A 24,935-nucleotide genomic window follows, 5' to 3' on the forward strand; every position below is an offset into this window, starting at 1 on the left:
GCGGCACAAGTGTTTCATAAAACCATAAAAAAAAACGACTTGCATTAAGCAATACTATATTCATCACCTAAACACATGCAATACTGCATTTTATTAGAGTTTTCATCCAATTTTGCATTTCTATCAGTGATGGAAACTATTCAATCCTAATAAAACAAATTAATAACAATAGTATTTGCCATTGAAACAAGGGCCCCTCAGAGTGCAAAATTAATGGTCTCTGCTATAACCATGATAATTTGAAGTATGCTTTAAAAGTCCCTGCTTATTTTATAATTATTTTCTGTTGTTAGCATGAAGTAGTTTGCAAAATTCCTCATGCCTCATTTACTTCTGTGATGCAAGACAAGAGGCTATACTTACCTCCGTACCCTAAAAAAGACTAGTATGCAACACGAACATAATTTTGTCGTCATTCACTTTTTTTTTTTTTTCGAGGGAAGACTAATAAAATTTTTATCGATGAAACAATTACTCTCCCGAAAAAAACTACAAGGCGTGTTCGATTCCCTAATACGGACATTTCCATCTATTCGAATTAAAAAATCAATAATCCCAAACGAGTACAAAACAGGCAATATTTCTACATCATTAATGACCTTTTGTGATGTCATGCGGCAATCAAGTAATATGCTTAAAAATGTGATAAATCTTGAGAAAGAGGGAGAACTTCCTTGAAATAATGAGCGCAACAAATACAAAATTTAGTCGTTTCCCAAAGGATTTTTGGTCATATCTCCCGTGGATTCTCCCAACAGCGCCTTTCGCAAACCAAATTCATCTGGTTCTTTTATCTCGTTCATACTTTCTCTGTCTCTATTTTTTTTTTTTTTTTTGCTGGTTATTTATAAATATATCTTACTATAAAATCATGATTTCGGAAGTTAGAATGTACTTTTATATAGCAAGCGTACTTCTAGCGAGGATAATATTCCTTGGTTGGAAAAATAAACTGACATGAGTAAAAACTGACAGTAATGCAGTACACTGCCTGAAGTTTCCCCTGTTTGTTTGTTTTTTTCCCAGATAGACAGACATAGACAGTATATACAGTATGAAACGGTAGAAAATTTTGATTCATGTAAAATTTTCACACGTAGACAGGGTGTATTTTACATGCAGAGAACTAATATAATTTACCAGCCGGTTCATAACCTAGGAAAATGGTTTATCATAAGTACTTACAATCTCACATTCAGCATGCGCATGAATACAAACACACTCATTTGTCTGATTTCATATCCTTTTCTCTCTTGCTATGGTCTGCTACGAAAAGCAAGCTCCTTTGCTGGCATAAGGTTCTTTCAGTCTAATAATGAAACTGCTATCTCTCTCTCTCTCTCTCTCTCTCTCTCTCTCTCTCTCTCTTATCCACCCGAACACGCTCTACGACCTCGGGGAAACTTTTTCGGATTCTGCACTGGCCTTCGATACGCTATCACACCTACAAGCTGTTACGCGATTTCTTTGCCCTCAGCTGATGGCATCGGCATTTGTTTTAATAAACAACGAGGGAAACACCGCTCTCATTTGCTTATCCTTGGTAATTACTCCATTCATCATTATGTCTCTCGTATCTCCCCGCCCCTTCGCGGAGTCAGATGCTCTCTCTCGGTTTCCACACCCGTCCTGCTCCGCAGTTGCCTTTCTAGCGTTTCTGGGTGTTCCTTCTGTGCTGTTTCTGTTTCTCGGTGATATTTGGGAAATGTTCTGTCATTCTTTTTTTTTTTTTTTTTGCATTTGCTTTACTTCTGTCTGGCGATTTATGATTCTAACTCTGTCTCTTTTCAATTTGCAATTCATTTTAGTCCTAGTCTTCTCTCTCTCTCTCTCTCTCTCTCTCTCTCTCTCTCTCTCTCTCTCTCTCTCTTAAATACCTAATTAAATAGCGTAACGCACCAGTAAAAAAAGCTCAAATGTCAGGCGATGAAACCGGCATCTACAGGGAGCGTCTCTGAGTTCGATCTTTGAAACATAAATAAATTGCGATCTTGTCCCTGTTTATCAAGACTCAAAAATTACTAACAATAAGATTTTGGACTGCATGCTATTTGAAATTCGCACAGTTTTACGTTTCTTTTGTTGCGAATGATATTCCTCGCATATCTGAATAGTCTCTAAACGGGACTGAAAATTCACTTCAGTTTTTCTTAGATTACCCTGGAAATCCATACATTGTCATAAAAAAGATGACATTGTCGTTCACAAATGTTAGTTCTCATAGTAACATAGGCTTATTATGGTAAAACTGCGTAAAGTGTAAAATGAACGGCGAGAGGCTTTAGCCATTGCAAGTCGAAATAGTCTGGCAGTTTTAGAAACCGTATACGGAGGTGCAGACATTCAACGAAGACTGGACTGACATCTTAAATGTATATCTTGGAGAAGAATTGTTGGGATATGGAACAACAAAACGGAAACCTTAGATATCGGTTAAGTCATGGGATACAATAAAGAATAGGTTGTGTAAAACTTTCAGGGAGGGGATAAAGAACATAAAGTAGAGCGTGCTATGTACTCGGGAATAGGCAGTGAAGATGAACGATGCTCAAAAAGAAATGAGAGAATATCTGATAAAATAGGCTGCAAAGCCATGTAATCAGGAGGGGCATTGGTGTTAGGGTAATGGTAGCCTGCATAATTATCTACGGATGAAAAGAAAGAGTAAAATACCGGTCAAAAAGACCGATGGGGCAAGAATAACCTCCGTAGAGGAAGAAAACAAAGTGGGAGGAACATTTTTGCGAGGTCAAGAATAGGAGATAAGAGGGAGATCATTGGCTTGACATAACAGAAGCTGAGGATGACCTGGATGTATTGATAAATAAAGCCGCGTTTTTTTTTTATGAGAATCAGTCTTAGAGAAGCTTAGGATACAGAAAACACCAGTTTGCGATGGAGTAACTGCAAGTGTCATTTAGCTTTTAATTAAACCTCTTATATTAACCAGACTCTTTCATAACACAAAATTGATAAACAAAACCTAATTTTTAGGCCTGGAAGTCATATCAATGATACCAACGGCAGGTGACTTGAGGAAGTTTACTACTAAATGCGGAGGCATTCCATCTACGTCGGTAGTGATGAAAACATTAAGCATTTTCATTTTCAGTTTGCTGGAAAAAGTAATAAATAAAATGCTTAAAGAAAAGCAAGCATGCTGGTTCTGGATAAGGCAAGGGATGTGCAGGTCAAATACTTGTGATAAGACGTTGTACAACTGTGTGCGGAGTTTAAAATCCTCCCCCTCCTTCTCTCTCTCTCTCTCTCTCTCTCTCTCTCTCTCTCTCTCTCTCTCTCTCTCTCTCTCTCTCTCTGTTTCTCCTATCGGGAAGAGGACCTGTTAAATACTTAAAGATAACTGAAAGTATCGGTGAACGAAGCAGATGGAACTTATTGCTGATGTCTCGTCAAACGGATTTCCGTTAGGGAGAATGTTATTTCATCTGTGTTATTTGACTTTCTCATGGACTTCATAATAAAAAAAGTGGTTAGGGATGGTAGAGAAGATATCAAATGGAGTAACGATAGGAACTTCCTTAACAGAATGCTTCATATATATAGAGATAGAGCTTAAGTTGGACATTAGAAAAACAAAAATAATGAGGACAGCTTATGCTCAAAGGAATGAAATAATACTAGATGGAGAAAGCATTAAAGAGGCTGAGTCTTGCAAAAATTTAGGGACAGTAATATCTTATACACGTTCACTTAATCTGATTTTAGTGGAAGACTAAAGAAGACAATATAAACAATGGGCAGGTTGAATAAAACTGAATCATCAAATAGACTGAAGCTGCATGCGAAAGTAAGATTATACATAAGTCTAGTATCATATGTATAGTTATAAGGACATGAACTATGGTACAGCAATGAAACTACTGTATACCTAAAAGATTTGGTTGATTTGAAAATAAACCTTACGAAGCATATTGGTTCCATGTGTGGATGAGATAATGATAAAAGGGAGATGGAGGTGGTTTGGTCATGTCCTCCGCACAACCCCGGGAAGAATAGCACGTGATAATGTCAGCCGGGCTCTTGTGGACACCAGGAGAATTTGATCCTAAACTAATTGGAAGAGATTTTGTTGAATATAAAGGACATGAGCGGTAGAATGTCACAGATATTTCTGGGATTGCTAATTAAAAGTCCTTGAAATTCGGTTTTGCATGAATGACGTGTAACCTACAAGGTTCATTTCACTGCCTATTGAAACAATCTGCTCACCTAATTTGGACAAGTTATAATTCATGAAATTGAAATATTGTTTTAGTATTGTGATCTGACAGAATTTCATAGTCGTTTATAATAAAGGACCTTTAAACAACCGTTCACTTTACGGGCTGCTCTATGAGCAAGAGCTCGTGCTGGCATAAAGCCAGCTCAGTCAACAACAACATCGTTCACTCCGCAGGGGGGATAGCGCCGTCAGTGAAGCTCGTGCGGTGCACCGTAGGGATTACTGAAGGTTCTTTGCAGCGTGCCTTCGCACCCTAGCTACAACCCCTTTCGTTTCTTTTACTGTACCTCCTTTCATATTCTCTTTCTCCTATCTTACTTTCCACCCTCACGTAACAATTGACTCATAGTGCAACTGCGAGGTTTCACTCCTGTTACACCTTTCAGACTTTTTCAGCGCTGAATGACCTAACTTCTATATTCAGTTCAATTCAATTCAACAACGTCGTTCACTCTCTCGGGATCTCGTGTCTCAATGTGAACCGTTTCCGCTAAAACTAGCCTTCCAAGGCCTGCTGAACACTTCAGTGACTCTTACTTTATTTTTATAAACTTTTATGACCGAGAATATTTCAAGATGATTTGTTACTACCCTATTCCCATGGGGTCCTCTGTATTGAAGCAAATCGCGGTTCCGTATTTCTTTCCCTGTACGCATTTCCACGTGCAAACATATATACACTCACATAAATACACACACACATATATATATATTTAATATACATATATATATATATATATATATATATATATATATATATATATATATATATATATATATCCATATATGCATACACACACATATATATACGTGGCTGTGTATGTGTGCGTGTATGCATATTTGTATGTATATATATGCATATACACACATATACACACATGCACACCCACACACACGTGCATATATATGTATATGTATATATATATATACTGTATATATATATATATATATATATATATATATATATATATATATATATATATATATATATATATATATATATATATATATATATATATATATATTACCAACAGGACCTCATTTAAACTGGATGGCATCTAGTGGAGATATTTATTCAGAGAAAGTTACAAGCTTTCTTGGACAAACAGTCCTCATTATCAAGTGTCCGGATACTTGATAATGGGGACAGTTTGTCCAAGAAAGCTTGCAACTTTCTCTGAATAAATATCTCCACTAGATACCATCCAGTCTGAATGAGATGCTGTTAGTAATTCTACTAATGCACAGAACAATTGTGTATGTGATAAAGTTAATATGATATATATATATATACATATATATAAATTATATATATACATATACATATATATATATATATAATGTGTGTTTAGTTATGTATGTATAAAATAAAAAACAAATAACATTCTCTATGAAGTGAGACTCATGTGAGCCTGCTATACAAAAAAGCATGTGCACCAAGTCTGAACTTCTGAAGTTCTAACGGTTCAACTACAGGATCAGTGAAATCCTTCCACAGTCTCATTATAGCCCCAACAAAACCTAAGAAAATTGTGTGGTACTGAATCACACAGAAGAGAAGGCTTTTGACTTTGATAGTCAACTACTATATATATCAAGTTCTGCGAAGATCTGAATGCAAAGGATGGTCAGAATTCTGAAATATCTTAAACGGCATAAACATTGAACTAATTGAACAATGCTGCCAGAGATTGATAACAAGATCTTGGAAAAGAAATTTAAAAGAACTCTAATTTTGTTCCAACAATTTCAGATGCGAGCCATCTGCTGACGACCAAATGGGGTAACAATTGTGCAAAACAATGAAAAATAAAAGAATGAAAACATTTCAGGGCAGACAGGTCTCTCAAAATCCTGAAAGACTTTCGTGGTAACCGATTTTTTTTTTTACTTGAAGAAAAGACAGACCAAGCATATATCTCAAAAATTCATTTAACCACACGAATGACTAATAGAATATGAAACGCACTACTTGTAGCTAAAGAAACACTGTCAATGAAATGATCTTGGTTGCGGGATCGAATGCCCCAGACCTGCTGACAATCATACTTTGAGTTTGTTAGGGGTCAGCTCCATCCGAAATGATTTGCATCATGCACTAATTTTAGCTAAATTCTGTTAAGAGCTTCAATTAGCTTCAATTAGGTCCATACTCAGAAGATGGGGTCGATGGAGAGACAGTAGCATCAGCTGCTCAGGCAAATGTCTGTTTTCAAGGGCAAACTTCATATCGTGCTTATATGGTATAAAGGGTAATGGGCAAATAACATTATCTTGGAGAACACCAGAAATTATAGGCGTTATCACTACACAGCCCGTTAACAACTGCTCTTTGCCGTCTGTTATCTAAAAATTCAATAATAATGGTTCACCAATTCCCTGTCAGTCTAAGTTTGATTAACACACCAGGAACAGCACTGAAGTCAAGACCAATTATATGAACTTCATGACCAGAATCTTGGGATTTCTGTACTACTGAAAACTGATGCCATATCACCACAGGAAGCAAGGCCCTTGACAAACTGCATACTAGATGATAACTTTCAGCAGAAGCATTCGGGTAGTTTGGCCAACAGACGTTCAAAAACTGGGTGGCATCCAGCAGGGCTAGAACCGCCTCCCTCAGCCACATTTATCGAATGGAGTAGACTCTAAAACAAGTTAAAAAAATAACCATTTCTCATTAACTTACGAAAAATTACGGAAACCTCAAGAGCTAAGTAATTATTTTCACAAAAATAAATAAATAAATAATTGGAAAATGCCATTTGGGTCTATATCTCCATTAGCGTCAAGGTTGAATAAAAATTCTTAATTTCGCTAAAACAAAAAGCTAAACTGGTCAGTAGAACTACAGAAAAACAGGAATACGTAATGCTGAGTTTCTCATTGCTCCTTTTGCTGTCCAACACATCGGCCAAAAGAGCTGCCTTTTCCTCTGGACAGTAAATGACGGGCACCTGGTTAAAGCAAAAGAAGTGTCGAGCCTACACCAAATGTTTTACAAGAAATGGCTTCTTTTATGATCAAAGTTTATCGGTTTTCGGCGAACATAAAATCTCTGAGCCACAGATCGAAACCGATCTATTCTTCTTACAAAGACTGTAAGCCTCCTGTTAATGAAATCTCATTTTATAAGGACTGCCAGGCCCCGAACTAAAGTAAATGAAACGTCCTGTGAAAGAGACATTAACAGAGAAATGGATAGAAAACCTAAATCTACTTACAGAAAGAACTAAAGATAAATAATCGATAAAGAGTCAACTGCCACCACAGTTGACAATTAATTTTACAGCTGATATTTGTAGTGCATACGATGAGTACACGTCGTGGAATGTCATTGCATCTCTCTCTCTCTCTCTCTCTCTCTCTCTCTCTCTCTCTCTCTCTCTCTCTCTCTCTTTGTTTCTCCTATCAGGAAGAGTACCTTGTTGCCCTGTTAACTTATCATATGAAGGTGGCAGAACATGACACTAATTAAGCCAAAACCCTGAATTTTCATTTTCAGTTTTGTCAGACATAATTTTCTTCTTGTACAGAGTGACTCATTGAAAAGCTATGTAGCTCAATAATTTATGAGGGGAAAAAAATACTAAGCTCGTTTTCTTCAATATTTTATGAACATCGATAGTTTGGTTTTACATCTGTACACTTAATTTGTCCCGATAAATAGTCGCATCTTTTTCACTGTCTTTCCCGAAACACACGAATCTAGGGCATGGATGTGAAGCCTGTGGACGAGAACCACCTCAGAAGAGTGTAAAAAACGAGTATCCTCTCCACTGGACGCACAGCGAGGCATAATTTTTTTCCCCACTTGTGCTGGGTGTACGGATAACGGTGGCTTCTCCCACTCCATTAAGGTGCAGTTAAAGTAACTGGTATTATCACTACCAATATCATCTTCAACGTTCATTTTTACATGTTTTTATTCAACCTTACTTCTGCGTCTGTCTGTTTGGGTCAAAACTTGTAACTCATTTTTCGACCTGTTCCGTTCGTTTGATGTACTTGAAATTTTGCATGGTTCCCCAGTCCCTGTGACAATACAATCTTACATGATGAGTAGGTCACCAGTGACCTCTAGTAACCGTACAGTGACCTCTCCCAGAATCTCAGGATTTGTATGAAACTCTTCGGATTTTTCACATCTTCTTTGACTAAATAAAATAAGTTAATAACTCTGCGAATTTTTCAAACCTTCATTGTCTGGACAATTTCTGTCGAAACTAAAAAGTATAAAATAGAGAAATATAAAAAAAACATTTTTTAAAACACGCTTTCATTAAAATGCACTAGAAAGTACGAAATAATTTTTTGATACACACCAGGATTTTCTTACAATCAATCATGTCTACAGAAATAAAAGCGTCGGCGCCAAACACGGAAGGAAATAATGCTACAAGAAAAGAAATTTAGTTTTTTTTTATTTCTTGCAGCATTTCCTTCCATGTTTGGCGCCCACGCTTTTATTTGTAGGTATGATTAATTGTAAGAAAATCCTGGTGTGTATCAAAACATTTCGTACTTTTTAGTGCATTTTAATGAAAGCGTGTTTTAAAAATTTTTTATTTATTTATTTATTTATTTATTTTTATTCTACTTAAAGGGTGGATGCTCCAGGAAGCGACCGTCGTTTTGTGGCTAAACCTCTTTCCGAAAATCATTGCGCTGGTTATTTGGTCACGAGAATGTTATTATTATTGGTATTACACATTCCCTACCTGATTACATTTTTATAACTCTTATTTTTCTCCTTCCTATTCTGTTCCAAAATTTGACCTTGTATAACTTTGACAGCTTCGAAAAAGAAGAGTATAAAAATTTGAAGATCACTGGGATCATGATGAGAGAATTAAGATACCCAGGTGGCCCTAATGTCACCGCTGCACCCCCTACACCAAAGAAGATTGAAAACAAAATATTTTTCCTGTCAATAGTTTTCAGGGCATCTGGAGAAGCCTTTACAGCGCCTGGATCCAGAGATTTCATCTGATAGAAGTCAAACAAAAAATTCTATTAAAGCAGGGCAAATTTCTTTTTGATATTTCATTTTGACTTCCAGATGGGTGACGGAGATATGTTGGGCAAAGTGATTTTGTGATTCTTAATCTTTTACGACTTTTGAGGTGTTAGGAATATTTAAAGGTAATTTGGACAGCTGAAGGCCATTACTTGAGAATCACGTCACAAGGGAAAATAACTCGCGAAAATCAGAGGTATGAAAGTCCATACGTCGCCATAACAGACACCGCCTGAATAACATACAAGGGGACTTGAACCGAATCAAGATTTCAGGGTGTGACCTGTGAGGAAAACATGGTTAAAACGTTAGTGGTTTCTGGCAGAATTATGGATAAATAGAGACATTTTCACACTGGCGCTTGTTCTGGCATCTCTTTGAATGTTGCCAGTAGTCAGTATTGCAGCAAAACAGAGGACGTTCTTATGTTGGTCAACTTGCTCCCAAAGATGGGAACATTTTTTTTCACGAAACAAATAGCCTATCTAATACGTTTCCAATCAACGACAGCATAATTGAAATTCGTAAAACATAATCATACGTAACTGATGGAATTGTCTGCATAATGAATTCTAAGATACATTTGTTCTTTGAATTACTTGTCGTGAACTAACGGTTATCAGGTTAAGCTTACGCTTGGCCCTTGGCGTGTAAGCCAATATAAGGAAAAGTGGCAGTTTTCCTTTAGGCAAAACGTTTTATTATATGAACCTTTTTTTAACGAAATGGATAGCAGGCCTGTTAGGTACTGTACATTATTTGGTTAAATGCATATTCGACTGCTCCACAAAGTACGGAAAATTATTGTTGTCGGTGCAGCATTGCAGCATGCAAAAGAAAATAGCCCGAATGACAGCACCTTCAGCGTATTCTCGTTGCTAGTAGAAGGCTTTTGATCCCTCAGACATTCCCAACGGGATGTTCGAAGGCTCAAAAGCTCGTGCTGCCACGCAAGTTAGTTTTCTCAGATTACCCTCAAAATTGTCCTTGTGAAATCGCCCTGATGACGAACCGGTGAAGAGACCAAATCTCACACGAAGTCACTGTAACTTAAAATCTAGTTGAATGACTCATAGATAAAAAACGGGATACTCTGGACAATATTTCATACTTAACAGCAATACGTATACCAAATCTCGGCTTAAATTGCAATCTGGAATTTCTTGGAAAATCAAGAATTTGAATAAGAGTATTCTGAAAAATTCTCCTGCCTTGCACTTAGCGAAATAAGAACTTTTCCGAGAGGTGAACTAAGATCCATGCAATTCTTTCACTTTTATGCCTAAATTAATATATATAATTTCATAAGCCGAGTTGTAATATAAATAATAATAATAATGATATGCGGTATTTCAACTTTTGGACACATGCAAATAGTTAAAACTCCAGAGGTAGCAAAGCCTGGAAAAGTTAATTGCTTAAATGAGATTTTAATACACAAATTAGCCGAAGGAAATCCAGTATGTACAGAATATTCCTTCTCAGGATCTGAAACAAGACATTTCCTGATGTAAGAGAGCGTAAAGCCGTTGTAGTCTTTGGTACTTCTTGGTTGTATCGGAATGGTGCAGTACAGTGAGAAGACTTGAATGCGTGTTTGTTCAACTATGTATATTGACCATTTAATATATTCCCAATATTCTCTTGCATATTTCATCACATAATCGATTATTTGTTATAAAGATTACTATTTGAGTCATATAGAACTATGCAACGCTGTGTTATTCGTAGGAGAGAGAGAGAGAGAGAGAGAGAGAGAGAGAGAGAGAGAGAGAGAGAGAGAGAGCATTATTTTGATGTCTAACTAGCATTTAAGTTTACTGTAACTAACTGTACGCATAATACAATATTCTTCTTTTGTGCTGCCTTAAGGAAAATCCATACTAATAGCAATCAATTTCAAATGTCGTCTGGTCAAAAAGCGGCTTATAAGCTTACCTTGCTTGAGAGAGAGAGAGCATTATTTTGATGTCTAACTAGCATTTAAGTTTACTGTAATTAACTATACGCATAATATAATATTCTTCTTTTGTGCTGCCTTAATGAAAATCCATACTAATAGCAATCCATTTCAAATGTCGTCTGGGCAAAAAGCGGCTTATAAGCTTGCCTTGCTTGAGAGAGAGAGAGAGAGAGAGAGAGAGAGAGGCGATGGGGAGGGGGCATAGCTGTGGACAGTATTTGTTGGATATGTGTTTCCGTCCCTTTAGCCAGTAAGTGTCCTCCGATGCTCGGTGCCAGTAGCCGCCTGGGTTCCTTTCCTGACACCCGGGCACTCTGCACCCACTACTGCCAGATTGTCAGCAGAGCCACATCTACTGACCGCCCCAGCGTGAAGCCATTGTCCTTCTTCGTCGGCCCTTCTGTCGGTCTTCTTTTCAGCGTCCAAATTCCCTCTTCTGACCCTAGTCACAATAAGTGGATTCAGAGAATGGTGACAGGTTAACGCCCTGGGGGACAGCTTTTTCACCTTTGGTCTGCGTGTTTCTTAAACCGTCTTTCGACGATTGCCGGACAAGGAAACTGTTTACATCCCCATTCAGAGCGTTTTATCTACATGGGAAAGACCGCAGTTTCGATGGCAATGTTGGAAAACTGACGTTATCTAAGGAATCATCATTTTCATCTTGACCTGAGAGAATCAGTGACAATAAGGTAAGGTTTTTGTATCACTTTCTGGCCTGTAACATCTAAAGTAGTTACCTGAGTCGCTGATTAGTTTCTGCGAAACCAGAACTAACAAAACGAATGTGAACATCAATAAACAAAGCTTACCTATAACTGCTGTAGAAAAAGTATAACGGCAAATTGAAGCGCTTATCGGCACTTTGTTCCTTTTCAAAATGGAACAGGATGTGCGACGCCATCTTGAACTCCAACACCGAAACTCCTGAAGAAGGAAAAGACGGCTCATCCTCCAGCCCCAAGCAAGAGTTACCGCCTTCTCCGCCGGTCTTGATGCCCAAGATGGAACCTGTGGCATCGCTCCCTCAACCTGACCCCAGGTCGCTGGCTCGACTTTGCCTGCTGAATGCCGCTTACAGGTAGGTCGATAATAAATGTTCTTGGCAGAGCGTTGCCTCTAGTGTGCCTTCCCTTCCGTGACGTATTTCTTAGTTGCGTAACTGTTCGTCTGTTTAGTTCTCCGTCTTTCAGTCTTCTCTGTCGTTTTATCAGTCTATCTGACTATCTGTCTATCTGTCTATCACTGTACTGTATCTCTTATTACTAGTCCTCATTTCAGTTTATGGTTTCTCGTTCCGAAACTGGAAAAGAAACGTGCTGTTTAGTCTCCACACCATACAAAAACTTTATTCCACAACATCCACAAATGGAATACATAACTCCAATAAACAGCGAATGTAGAAAAAAGGCGTGTCGTCTCGAATTCGAGGCTGAATAGTGAAAAAACCTTCGCACAATGGTAAAAAGCCGGTAATCTACGAAATGCTTTATTGGAAGATTTCAAATTCGAATCTTGCGATAAAATTATGATTTTAGAGCTGAAGTAGTTTCAAGGGTAGGAGAAAGTCATAACTGCTGCTAATCTTAAAAAAAAAAATCGCTTAAGATTCTGGAAAAATCAACTGAATTCAAATTTTAGCTGGAACTCGAACAGTTTAGGTCATGAGCATAACACTGGATCGGCGATATTACAAACTAGAAATGAACTCTGAAATTAATCAAGAAGAACAGGCTTATGTTTTGTTGTTTGATGAACATCACAAAGAAAATAAAATCATCTTAACGTCATGACAATCAAAGAATCACAATACTTCAAGTATTCGAATAATTTCACTTAGGAGCTCAACGAAAAAAAAGGGTGTTTATTCATACGCCGCTTATGGACATACAAACGCACTCATACCATACATATTCGCAACTATTAAGCCAAAAATTCCGTCTGTTATCGAAATGACTATACTCGGAGAATAACATAAACCCGAGGGGAATTATGACTGACAAATGCTTCTGCACCGGCCATGATTCGAACCATGATCTGGTTCGAACCAGATCGTGGTTCGAATCATGGCCGGTGCAGAAGCATTTATCAGTCATAATTCCCCTCGGGTATAAGTTATTCCCAGGGTATAGTGAATTCGATAGTAAACGGTATTTGTGGCTTAACGTTTGTGAATATAAAAAATCATGTTTGTTTAATTGACAAAAGTTCATACCTTACATACATACATAATACATACATATATACACACACATATATATGTATTTATATATATGAAATATATGCATATATATATACTGTATATATATGTATACATATATCTGCATATATGATATATGTATATATATATATATATACATACATATATATATATATATATATATATATATATATATATATATATATATATATATATATATATATATATATATATATATATATATATATATATATATATATATATATATGTGTGTGTGTGTGTGTGTGCGTATGTATGTATTATGTATGTATGTTTCTCCATGTCTGCTGACTAGATTTGGAAATCTCTCCATGCTTTTGTTTTCCCGGTTTTTCTCGTTTTCTTCTGATCTAGACTGGGAAAAAACGTCAGGGCGTCAGTCCCGTTGACCTCTACTCAAAAGGGAAATGGCGCGAGTGTGTTTTAATGTTTGCCTATGAAAGTGAATCAGAATTTAAAAAAAAAAAAGTTTTTTTCTTAGATATCGAAAGTATATGGAAGTATACGCGTGTATATGGATGACCGTTAAGTCAAACTGGTGCGAATGTGAGTGTTTAAATGTTACGTAACCCATGAAAAACTGAATTATCATTAAACAAAAGTTGCATTTGTATTTATTATTGTCAAAATGATTAGCATAGCTTTCATAAACTAGGTTTAAAGTAATCATTATTTTCGCTTTTCATAGATAAGAATAACTACTCAGCTAAGTAATCAATCATAAAATATTGCTGAACATAATTTTCTCGTTATTATTGCCATTGAACTTTGTTATTAAAGTGCCTTTCGGTAGTTAGCATTTGGTCAAGTAATTCATTCGCATTACAGTCATCTATCACGCTATCGGCAAATGACAGCAGTAAGAATAACGGCAGCATTACTGCTAAACAGTAAAAGTTGTTGTTCCTAGTCTATAGACCAGAAATCTAGTTTGATTTCAGTTGGTGGGTAGATTTGTTGGCCTAAAACTCTTTTCATTTTCATATTCAGGTGAATCGGTTTAGTCTTCCCATATTGAAGCTGAAAGTTTCTCTCCGTTACAAATCTATCTTTAGTTTGTTTAACCTCAGCTGTATGTTCCATTTTAATTTTAAGGTATTCTGTTGTATATTAATTCTGCTCAAGTACATCTATCCTGGATTCCATTTCAAATCTTTGCGATAATAAAATTACTGTTATTGTCATTTCTCAGTTCATCTGTTATTTTCTACAATTTTCCATTTTTCCATAAGAATTTGAAGGCTTAAAGTATTGCCAGTCTCTAATTCCTTCGCATCTCATTTTTTCTCAATAGATTTTTTGAATTTCGTAAAATCTAGTCCTTCTGGTTCCTTTGTTTTCGGTTACTAAGTGTCCCTTTCATCGACCACTATAGCATCCACTCTTGTTACTGAGATTCAAAATGTATTTATTTCGGTCAGTAATTCTAGTACAGGGCTGATCTTCTCATGCCAAAATCTCCATGCTGTCTGTGAAAGTAATCATGTTCGTTTACTCTAAAGGGGAGTCTTAAGCTTTAAAAATTAACGTAAAATTGTACCTAAATTTTATATTCATTTAGCTTTTCTATTTCGTCTAATTAGCTTAAAAAAAATTGTCTCTTTTTCCAACAAGAAAAGACGCAGATTTCACATTTTTCGAAATTTTATGTTCCATGAAATACTTTATCATTTCGCTTTATAAATTCTTATCGATAATTTTTAATTTTGCATTTCTTCTCTCTCTCTCATTTCTCTCTCTCTCGGTTACTCTCATTATATATTATTTATATTTATGAAATTTTTATGTTGCTTTCAAAGTTTTTCCACGTTTTCATTTTCCAGTCTTAGTTTATATATATATATATATATATATATATATATGTGTGTGTGTGTATAGAGACACACACATATATACAGTATGTATGTATATATATATATATATATATATATATATATATATATATATATATATATATATATATATATATATGTGTGTGTATATATATATATATATGAAGACAAAATCCACGAAGGAAAAAGAGAAACAACGGAGTGCTGTAAGGCCTTTCGACTTATAGTCGAAAGGCCTTGCAGCACGCCATTGTTTCTCTTTCCTTCGTGGATGTTGTCTTTATTTATATATTCATGACGTTCCATATTTTTGTGATTCAGATATATATATATATATATATATATATATATATATATATATATATATATATATATATATATATATATATATATATATATATAGAAGATACCAAAAAATAAAGCTTTTCATTCTGAATATTAAAGTCTGAAATAGAAACGTTTTCCCAACTTTGTCACATGAGCGGAACTGAAGAGGGATTTTAGTGCACCCTTAATTTTCTTCGATATTTTTTATCTTTTGTGATAAAGTTGTAATACTTACAAAAACTGGCTGCTGTGACATTGTACTATGATTGGTAACAAGACGGAGGATGGAGCTGAAGGAAAAAGAATTAATACCTACAGGGATATAACCGAAGTAGAGGTGTTGACTTCATGGTAACATTACTGAGAATAAAGGGAGCTATCCATTAGAGAACTCCGCGTATTTGGAAGTGATGGGGTACAAATTATCAAAGAAATTGTCAGGGTCGTCTGCTCTCTCGAGGTTTCTTTTATAAAATCCATCTTTTGGATGTACAAGTCACGATTTATTTATTTAGCTCAATAAAACAGGAAATATTTGCCTCATCAGTTTTTGAAAGGTGATTTGCCTCATCCATTTTTTAAAGTTTATTCCACAAATTTTAATTCACTGGATGTGCAGTAGGTATTTTCACGACTAAGTTAACTGAAAGTTTTCTGAAATGAGCTGAAGGACTTTGTTGCGACTCGGTCACGTACGTATGCGAACGTGGTTACTGATTCATTTATACTCCAAGGTACGTGGCAAGTTTTAAAATAATTATATGCCATCAGGAGAAGGAGAAAGTTATTCCATATTTAAGGCTTTATGTCTATCTATCTATCTACCTATCTATCTACATGTTATGAGCTGACAGTTCAAGCCAAAACAGAGGTAACATTTGCACCGGATCGGAAGTAAAAACAAGGTAAGATTGTGTTGACTCGCATTAAATAATTTCCGGTTATTACTTACTTCCAACCATTATAGAATTAAAACCACTTCTACTTCCTGCGTGGAACAAAGCTTAAGAAAAGATAATGAAATAAATGATTCAAGGGTTGTGGTAAAAAAAAAAAAATATCTATGGAAATTACTGAACACCGCATTTTCCAGGTTTTCTTTATATCTTAGGCTGTTGTATTACACGCATACATAAGCACACGTATTCAATCTTTACCTTTACCTCTCTCACAAACGCACTTGTATACACACAGACAGGAAGCCAAAAACTCACAAATACACTCAGAATATATATATATATATATATATATATATATATATATATATATATATATATATATATATATATATATATATATGTGTGTGTGTGTGTGTGTTGTGTGTGTGTGTTGTGTGTGCGTGTGTGTGTGGGTATTTGAATTTTATCACATCGCCGTGATTCGTATACTGTACAAGCATTAGGCTACAAATGTCCTTCAGTATCCAATTCGCTCTACCCGGAAATAATATATTTTCATATAAGTTACCCGAGGGTAACATACATGAAAATATGTGTTATTTCCGAGATAGAGCGAATTGGATATTGAAGGACATTTTATTTAATGCATATATATATATATATATATATATATATATATATATATATATATATATATATATATATATGTGTGTGTGTGTGTGTGTGTGCGTGTGTAAATATATATATATATATATATATATATATATATATATATATATATATATATATATATATATATATATATATGTGTGTGTGTGTGTGTGTGTGTATATATATATATATATATATATATATATATATATAAATGTTGGATAAATCTATGTCCTAATTACTTCTGGTGATGCAATCATTCAGATACTAGTGCCGGCTATAATGCTTTTAATAATCTCGTTTTCTTGTTGTATACGGCAGACATTAGCTTTGAACTACTGTATATGACAAATAGCTTGGCAAAACCGTGCAGTATAAGAAACAGTTACAAGTTAACTCAGCATGAGATGAGAATTCATGTTTTAAGAATTATGAAAATTAACAGACACTTTGAACGCTCCCATTAACACCAAATATTAAAAAGAAAATCCTCTTATTTACTCATCATAGTGTCATTCACTTAACTAACAAAATAAACGATAAAAAAAGAAAATAGAATCTACAAGCAAGTATGTCAAAACAGATTTAGTTTACGCTTGAAAAATTACTTTTGTCCAAACACCTGTCAAGCAAGCTCTGGTGATGACCGACAACGAGACGAAGGATGCGAGTCTTCTACAGGAGAATGCTGACGGAGTTGTGACTCCGGTTTTTGGTTCCTTTGATAAAATTATGTCAGTGGGAAATAAGATGTGTCTCTTTTTGCTTTATTAATATCAAAATACAAAAAGCTTCACAATATCTACAACAGCAATAGCAACCACAACAACAATAACTAAAGGCTTATATTATGTAATTTTACAGCATTCAAGCATCGCGCTTCATAAAGTACTACGAATTTGGTACCTTCGAACTCACACTATGAAACAAAGTGACTGCTATTTCAGGTGGAGGCTGGCTCGCTCAAAAGATAGCAAAAGTTTAGTAACCTTTCATACATTTCAAACCATAATCACTCATGCACATACTGTTTTATCATTAATTCACGTGTGACTTTTTTATTCTCTCAAATATTAAGCCACAAATACCCATTATTATTTGATTCACTTCATCTTGGAAATAACTTACACCCAAAGGGAATTATTTATGATAAGTGCATTTGCCCCCGCCAGGATTCGAACATATGCCTTCAGAGTTTAAATCAGAGGTAGACGTTTCACTTGTATACTATGCTATTGAGAGGGCACAGTGGACAAGTCAACTGTCTCCCTGTGTAACACACACAAGGGCATAGGTTAGATTCCTGGCCGATGCAGATGCAGTTCCCAAGTTAAATTTAATTCGGTATTGAGCAGGCTTTATTGCTTAATATTTTAGAATGCATACGCATATATGATGTATGTATGTATGTACGTATGTATGATTGGTTGGAGATTCTATTCTTGTAGGGTGTTTATTGCTTTTTATTTGATAATAAAATGGCCAGTAAATTTTGGGAGAGAAACCATCTCTAAAAAAAAAAAAAAGCTGTTTCTGTATTTAGATCGCCACCAAAATGGCATGGGATAGCCTCAGGTCACTCACGTGGAACAAGCCAAAATGTGGGTGCCAAACTTCACCTGAACAGAATATCACTATGTTAAAATGAATGATATGTAAAACCCAGACAAGAGAGGTACCATAGCTTCCTCTTATTTGGCTATGAGCAAACGTCACTCTCAAAATTTAATGGGTTGGTTCCGGGTCCTTAGACAATACAATCAAAGATTTTTCAGGCTATTTTCTTGAAAAACAACACCACCGCTTCATGAACAGGTAGTCTACCCTGGACAACAACGTATCGTGAATGTGCCAGAGGAATCTGTCCATTATTTTTGTGCAATATTGCACAAACATAATGCGTCGAAGATCAAAAGAAAATCAAGACTAAGGCTCAAGATGAATATCTCTTGTGCAATCGAACTTTAATTCGAGCCCTTCATGTCCCCTCCTCATTCTCAAATAAATGTGGAAAAAGTAGTGTTCTATATAGTATCAAAAATAACACAGCATACAAACTTTAAAAAAAAATAGTCAATAAGAAAAGTTTAGTCAATTACCAGAAAACTGGAGAGGCAAAAAAATAAAAAAAATTATCAAGTTGTTATATAGTCCACCATAATCCTCTGTTTCTTAAATACAGAAATACTTTGCAAGGGATACTATGTTGACACATTTTCTTTGCCAGCAACGAAGTTCTTTTACAGCCGAATTGTTATTCATACTGTACTGTAAACACTTCTCAGTAATAATCCTCTGTGCCAGAGTATTTTGCAATGCTTTCGGCTACATCGAATTCCAAATTGTGTCCGGTAGTAGTGATAATCCTAGGAGGAGTAAGTACAGTACAATTCTTGTCCTTACTTGTCTGCCCTCGCTGCCTTACATGATTCAACTCGTCGACCTGTCCATGAACAACAAATAAACTTTTACCGATACGGTACTGCACTGGCCGCTTCCCCTGTGAACACGGAAAAACGATCTCGTTATCTTTCCCCTTATCTCAGACCAGGTCATCATGAATTTTTAGTATAAAACTTAAAAATCGTCAAGTCTGAGTCTTCTATTTCTATACTACTGATGTGTTTCTTTCTCTAAATATTCAAAGCACTGCTAATGAAACTAAAAATTGAAACAACTGATTATTTGAAACGCTTATATCCATACATGATAAATCAGATACATAAATAATCCGGTTGAGATATTTGACTGAATCACAGGATATTCAAGGCAAAGCAATAATGTTGCTTTGACTGTTAAAGATGTAAAACACGCCATGTCAGGTACCTACCAATCAAACCTTATTATTAGTATGGTTAAAACAAATTTACTTGCAAAGCTAAGACATTTTAACAAAGATGATTCCTCTGTGGTTTTTCGGTGTTGCTTCATCCTTCAGTTACTAGTAACACCTTCAGCATAATATCGTTGCACATGTTATAAGAACGACGGTGTTTGGGTGTTTTGACATTTCAAAAGAACGAATTAGTTGGAATAAGTAAGGGACTTCACCAGTGAAGCAGGGAGGCCTCACTATCCTTTGCTTTTGGAACAATATGAGGACTTTTTCCTTAGTTCCCACATACCATCATATCTTACCAACAAGAAGGGCGCATAAAATCTCAAAATAAAGATGAACACAAAGAGCAAGAAAAAAATGCGTTAGAAAGTAGATCATTTTAATAGGTTACCTTGTTAAAAGATAAAGTTATCGTAGCTTGTTTGACCAGGGAACCTTTCTCGTTTTCTGTATCTTATTCATTTCAATTTGCTGCTCCGTATACCGAGATTCATTGTCTCGCCTTTTTTGTTTTTCTTTTTCCCCCAGTATTTACAGACGGCGAAGGAAATGTTTACCTATCCACGTGTGTGAATTCTTCTCTCAATGCCGGTAACATCGAGTCTCATCGAGTCTTCGATAACAGCGACTTAATGAGCTCAGTAAAGCACAGTTCACGTCTTCTAAATGACAGTCATCCATTACGCAACATATCCACACATGAGTTTAAAAACTGTATGCTTAAGCAGAGGCAATGCTGTCCGAATAGTTCAGAACTGGGTTGAGATCAGGAATAATAGTAATAGTAATGATAACAGAGGTGGCAGTAGTAGCACAGGAAATTGTTATGATTCTCATGATGACGATAAGACGAAAATAAAACACTTGGGAAGCTCAGCTAATAAAATTTTAGTATAATTGATTTTCATTTCTATGATTCAATAGATATTAATTTACGAGGAAATATACTTCTGAATGTTCTAAAGAGATGGGTAGTTATAGAGATGGAGAGATAAATATATATACAGTATATATATATATATATATATATATATATATATATATATATATATATATATATATACATACATACATATACATACATATATATATATATATATATATATATATATATATATATATATATATATATATATATATATATATATACATACATATATATATATATATATATATATATATATATATATATATATATATATATATATATATATATATATATATATATATATATATATATATATATATCGTGCAATATTATGAGCATGATTTGTTACCTGAAACTCATCAGGCTGTAGAATATAAAATCTGGAAAGCAAACTGATATTAGACAACAAATATCTTCATTCTTACACAACCACTTACAGTTTTCTGTTTCCCTTAAATCTTGGTGTCAGACTTTTTTGCCTACCCACTGTTTTTCCTGTTAACGAAACCACCATTTAAATATCTGCTATTTTTGTTTTACTGTTGATGCAGACTGTTTGAGTATACGCTACTGTTGATGCAGACTGTTTGAGTATACGCTACAGTTGATGCAGACTGTTTGAGTATACGCGGCGCACACATACGTAGTTATGAAACTGAGATGATACAGACATGGTCGGGAAGCCCCATCAGGAGATTCCGCAATTTGACTGACTTCTTTTTCAACTAGATACTCTGTGTAAGGATTTGTTCCGCGGTTTTGCGTTAGAATAACAATCTAAAAGAAAAAGTAATGAACAGGAAAGAATGTCGTTATAAATCTGGGCGTATTTATGAAATACAAACCGGGAACTGTCACATCGTTCATTGAGTTTCTTTTTAAGTAGTGATTTGTTCTCGAGTCTTTATTCACTATGAAAATTAAACAAACAACAAGGCGGATTCAAAATGACAGAGCAGATTTTGCTCTCCAGCCTAACATTAAATTGTTGTTGAGCATTTTACGCAAATTAATAAGATAGTCGACATAAATCTATAAAGAAAAACTACATAATGAATAGCGTAAAAGAATTCAGTTAACCAAGTTATTTGGGTGTGTACGTGTTCGCATCTGTGGGAGTGCGCGTACAGTATGTTTGCATGTATGCGTATGCAAGTCTGTTCGTTTTTGGGGAAGTAGAGTTCATTCAAGATAACTACCTAGTTCATCTTCCTGTTTGGTGAGGTCATGTTGCGTACATAGGAGCGACAAGACATACTGAAAGAGGAAGAGAAACGAATTCAACAAAAAAAAAAAAGCAACGACCGATAAAGCGTCCTTGTTCCGGCATATGTTTTTTTTTTCTTTCTCCACTGTCGTAGGATACTCAGGGTAGAACAGAATGGTTGGAAAACTATGAATTGAGAGCAGCGAGGTTAAGGAGCGATGTGTGGTTTGAATTGAACTAAATACAGAATTTGGGCCAAAGGCCAAGCACTATAGGACCTATGAGGTCATCCAGCGCTGAAACGGAAATTGACAGTAAAAGGTTTGAAAGGTGTAACAGGAAGAAAACCTCGCAGTTGCACTATGAATCAATTGTTGGGAGAGGGTGGAAAGTAAGATGGAAGAAAGAGAATATGAAAGGATGTCCAGTAAAAGGAACGTATGGGGTTGCAGCTAGGGGCCGAAGGCACGCTGCAAAGAACCTTAAGTAATGCCCACAGTGCACCTCATGAGGTGCACAGATGACACTAACCCCCTACGGGGATATGTGCCTGGAGGGGTAACCGTTTTAGACCACCAAATACATCATGCCGCGAATGCTTCATACATACAGCCTTGGAGCACTTGACGCTGGGCGGGAGGCTGGCAACTTCATCGCTCATTATCAGATGCTACAAATCTGGGGAGCAACGCCTATAAGACAACCACTGCAAGGGAGATCGCTTAAGATATAATCTCTCTTATTCGTATTCATCTTAGCAGTAGTACCACTATTGTTATCATCATTTATATCACATATCATAATGTGATAAAGTTCTCCACAAAAAAATATCACCATTATTAACAGCGAAAAGAATAGTAGTAGTAGTATAATATTCAACAAGATATCAAGATTCATTTGTATATTTTCAATAATTCCCCACAAAGAGTTAATACTTCATTCACGAGTATTACTTATCGTAAACCTTACCTAACCTCAGATCAAGGATAAGTAGGGATATCTATACATTTTTTCGACTTATTCCTGCCTTTTAATTTGTAGGCTGCCTGGGAAGGCTATCCAAATGCCCGAACGTCCGAAGGGAACTGAAATGGCATAAATAGCGGGCGACGCCTTATAGAATCGTTTCTTTTCTTTACTTCGTGCTTACGAGCGTTATGCGTTTGCTCTTAACTGTTTATTTATTTCAATTGCTTGGTGACTTTTATTATATATATATATATATATATATATATATATAGATAGATAGATAGATAGATAGATAGATACATATGTATGTATATATGACTTTCCCACCTTCAGGGGCTTACCTTCCTGCCTCCTAGTGAGGCCCCAGTTCCAGCTGGCTCAGCTAGATTAGGGCCCCGAACCCTGAAGGGCACAAGCACCAGCGGCCCTGTAGGTTGACACCTCTGTAGGTAATGCTAGATCCGCAATCGCAAACTTTGGCCTTTCTCAGGAGGAGCACCAGGAATGATTGGCAGCGGAATGACGGAGAGTGTTATTGCGCTGAGAGCTCTGCATTCTCACCATCTGCTCTGGACGTCTATAATAGTGGATGACCTTGGTTAGAGAAACCAGTGAGCAACGGCAAGAGTCGCTGGGCTTGGCCAGCTAAGAACTGTGCGCTGCAAGGAAGTGGCTAGCCTTAAGTGTATTTAGCCAACGGATTTTCCTTGAATTCTACAACATAAACGGATAGAAGCAATTTAGATACAGTTCCCAGTCCCAGACGTATAGGTGCGCTAAGAATCTCCCTGTATATAGATACAAAGGATAAATTCTAAATAAGAAAACTGGAACGTAAGAACCTGAATCAAACTGGAGAATAAGACAGATTGGAAATGCCTTCAAGAGAGACTGACTGGAGACCTCAGCTGTTTATGAATCACGAAGCAAAGGAATGCGGAAAGGGAGATTGGAAGGTGATAAGATATAATAACTATTGAAGAAGAGAATGAATTAGTAGAGGAGGTGTATGCACGCTCTTAACACCAAATGTAAAAAGGCACTGACTGACTGAAGATCAGCGAGCAGTAGTTTATTGCTGGCATATTTTGATATATATATATATATATATATATATATATATATATATATATATATATATATATATATATATATATATATATATATATATATATATATATATATAGCGGCCTATATACAAAGCCCAACTCAGTGCCGGTCCTGGGGCCAGATAAATATGGGGGTCTGGAGTTAGGAAGGCATTCTCGCGTAACAAACATGCCAAAACCAACAAGGAAATGAACTGATCGAGTTAGAAACAGCTCGAGAAACTAATTTAAAAAAAAACAACCCTGCCTAGAGATTAAGCTGAGAAGAAGGAAAAGGATATACGAATATATATGTGAGTGTATTGATTTATATAAAAAATACATAAAAATATAGATGCAACATGTATGGATTTTTTTACCATTTTTGTGCAAGTTTACACATAAACATAGAAATATACAAATTCAAATTCAAACATGAACGATACTGTTTTGCGAGAACGATATACCGTACAAAGTGGAAAATTACGTGTATTTTTCCTTCACAGGGAGAGATGACCCTTCCAGATGGGGGGGCGGGAGAAAGAGATTACGAGGGAATTCCAAGACGGTTATGAAAGATAAGACAAGAATAGGAATATGTAGGCATTTTCCCATGGCCTGGTTGTAGAGCGCCTGCGTAGGCATGGTCTAGACTCTAGACTCTAGAGAATAGAAATAGCAGGACGAACGTACGGGGAAAATACGTTTGGCAAAATGGTATACGTAA

General features: G+C 35.8%; 1 protein-coding gene across 1 annotated transcript in view; it reads left to right on the forward strand.

Moving 5' to 3' along the window:
• Nucleotides 1-11,478: 11,478 nt before the first annotated feature.
• Nucleotides 11,479-24,935, forward strand: part of LOC136841676 (uncharacterized) — a 39,719-nt gene continuing 26,262 nt past the window's right edge. The window contains exons 1-2 of the mRNA XM_067108866.1: nucleotides 11,479-11,921; nucleotides 12,119-12,310. Of these exons, the coding sequence (XP_066964967.1) occupies nucleotides 12,120-12,310 (191 nt within the window). The 5' untranslated portion in view covers nucleotides 11,479-11,921; nucleotide 12,119. The remainder of the gene's footprint in view (nucleotides 11,922-12,118; nucleotides 12,311-24,935) is intronic.

Source organism: Macrobrachium rosenbergii, chromosome 9 (assembly GCF_040412425.1).
Source record: "Macrobrachium rosenbergii isolate ZJJX-2024 chromosome 9, ASM4041242v1, whole genome shotgun sequence".
Taxonomy (NCBI): Eukaryota; Metazoa; Arthropoda; class Malacostraca; order Decapoda; family Palaemonidae; genus Macrobrachium; species Macrobrachium rosenbergii.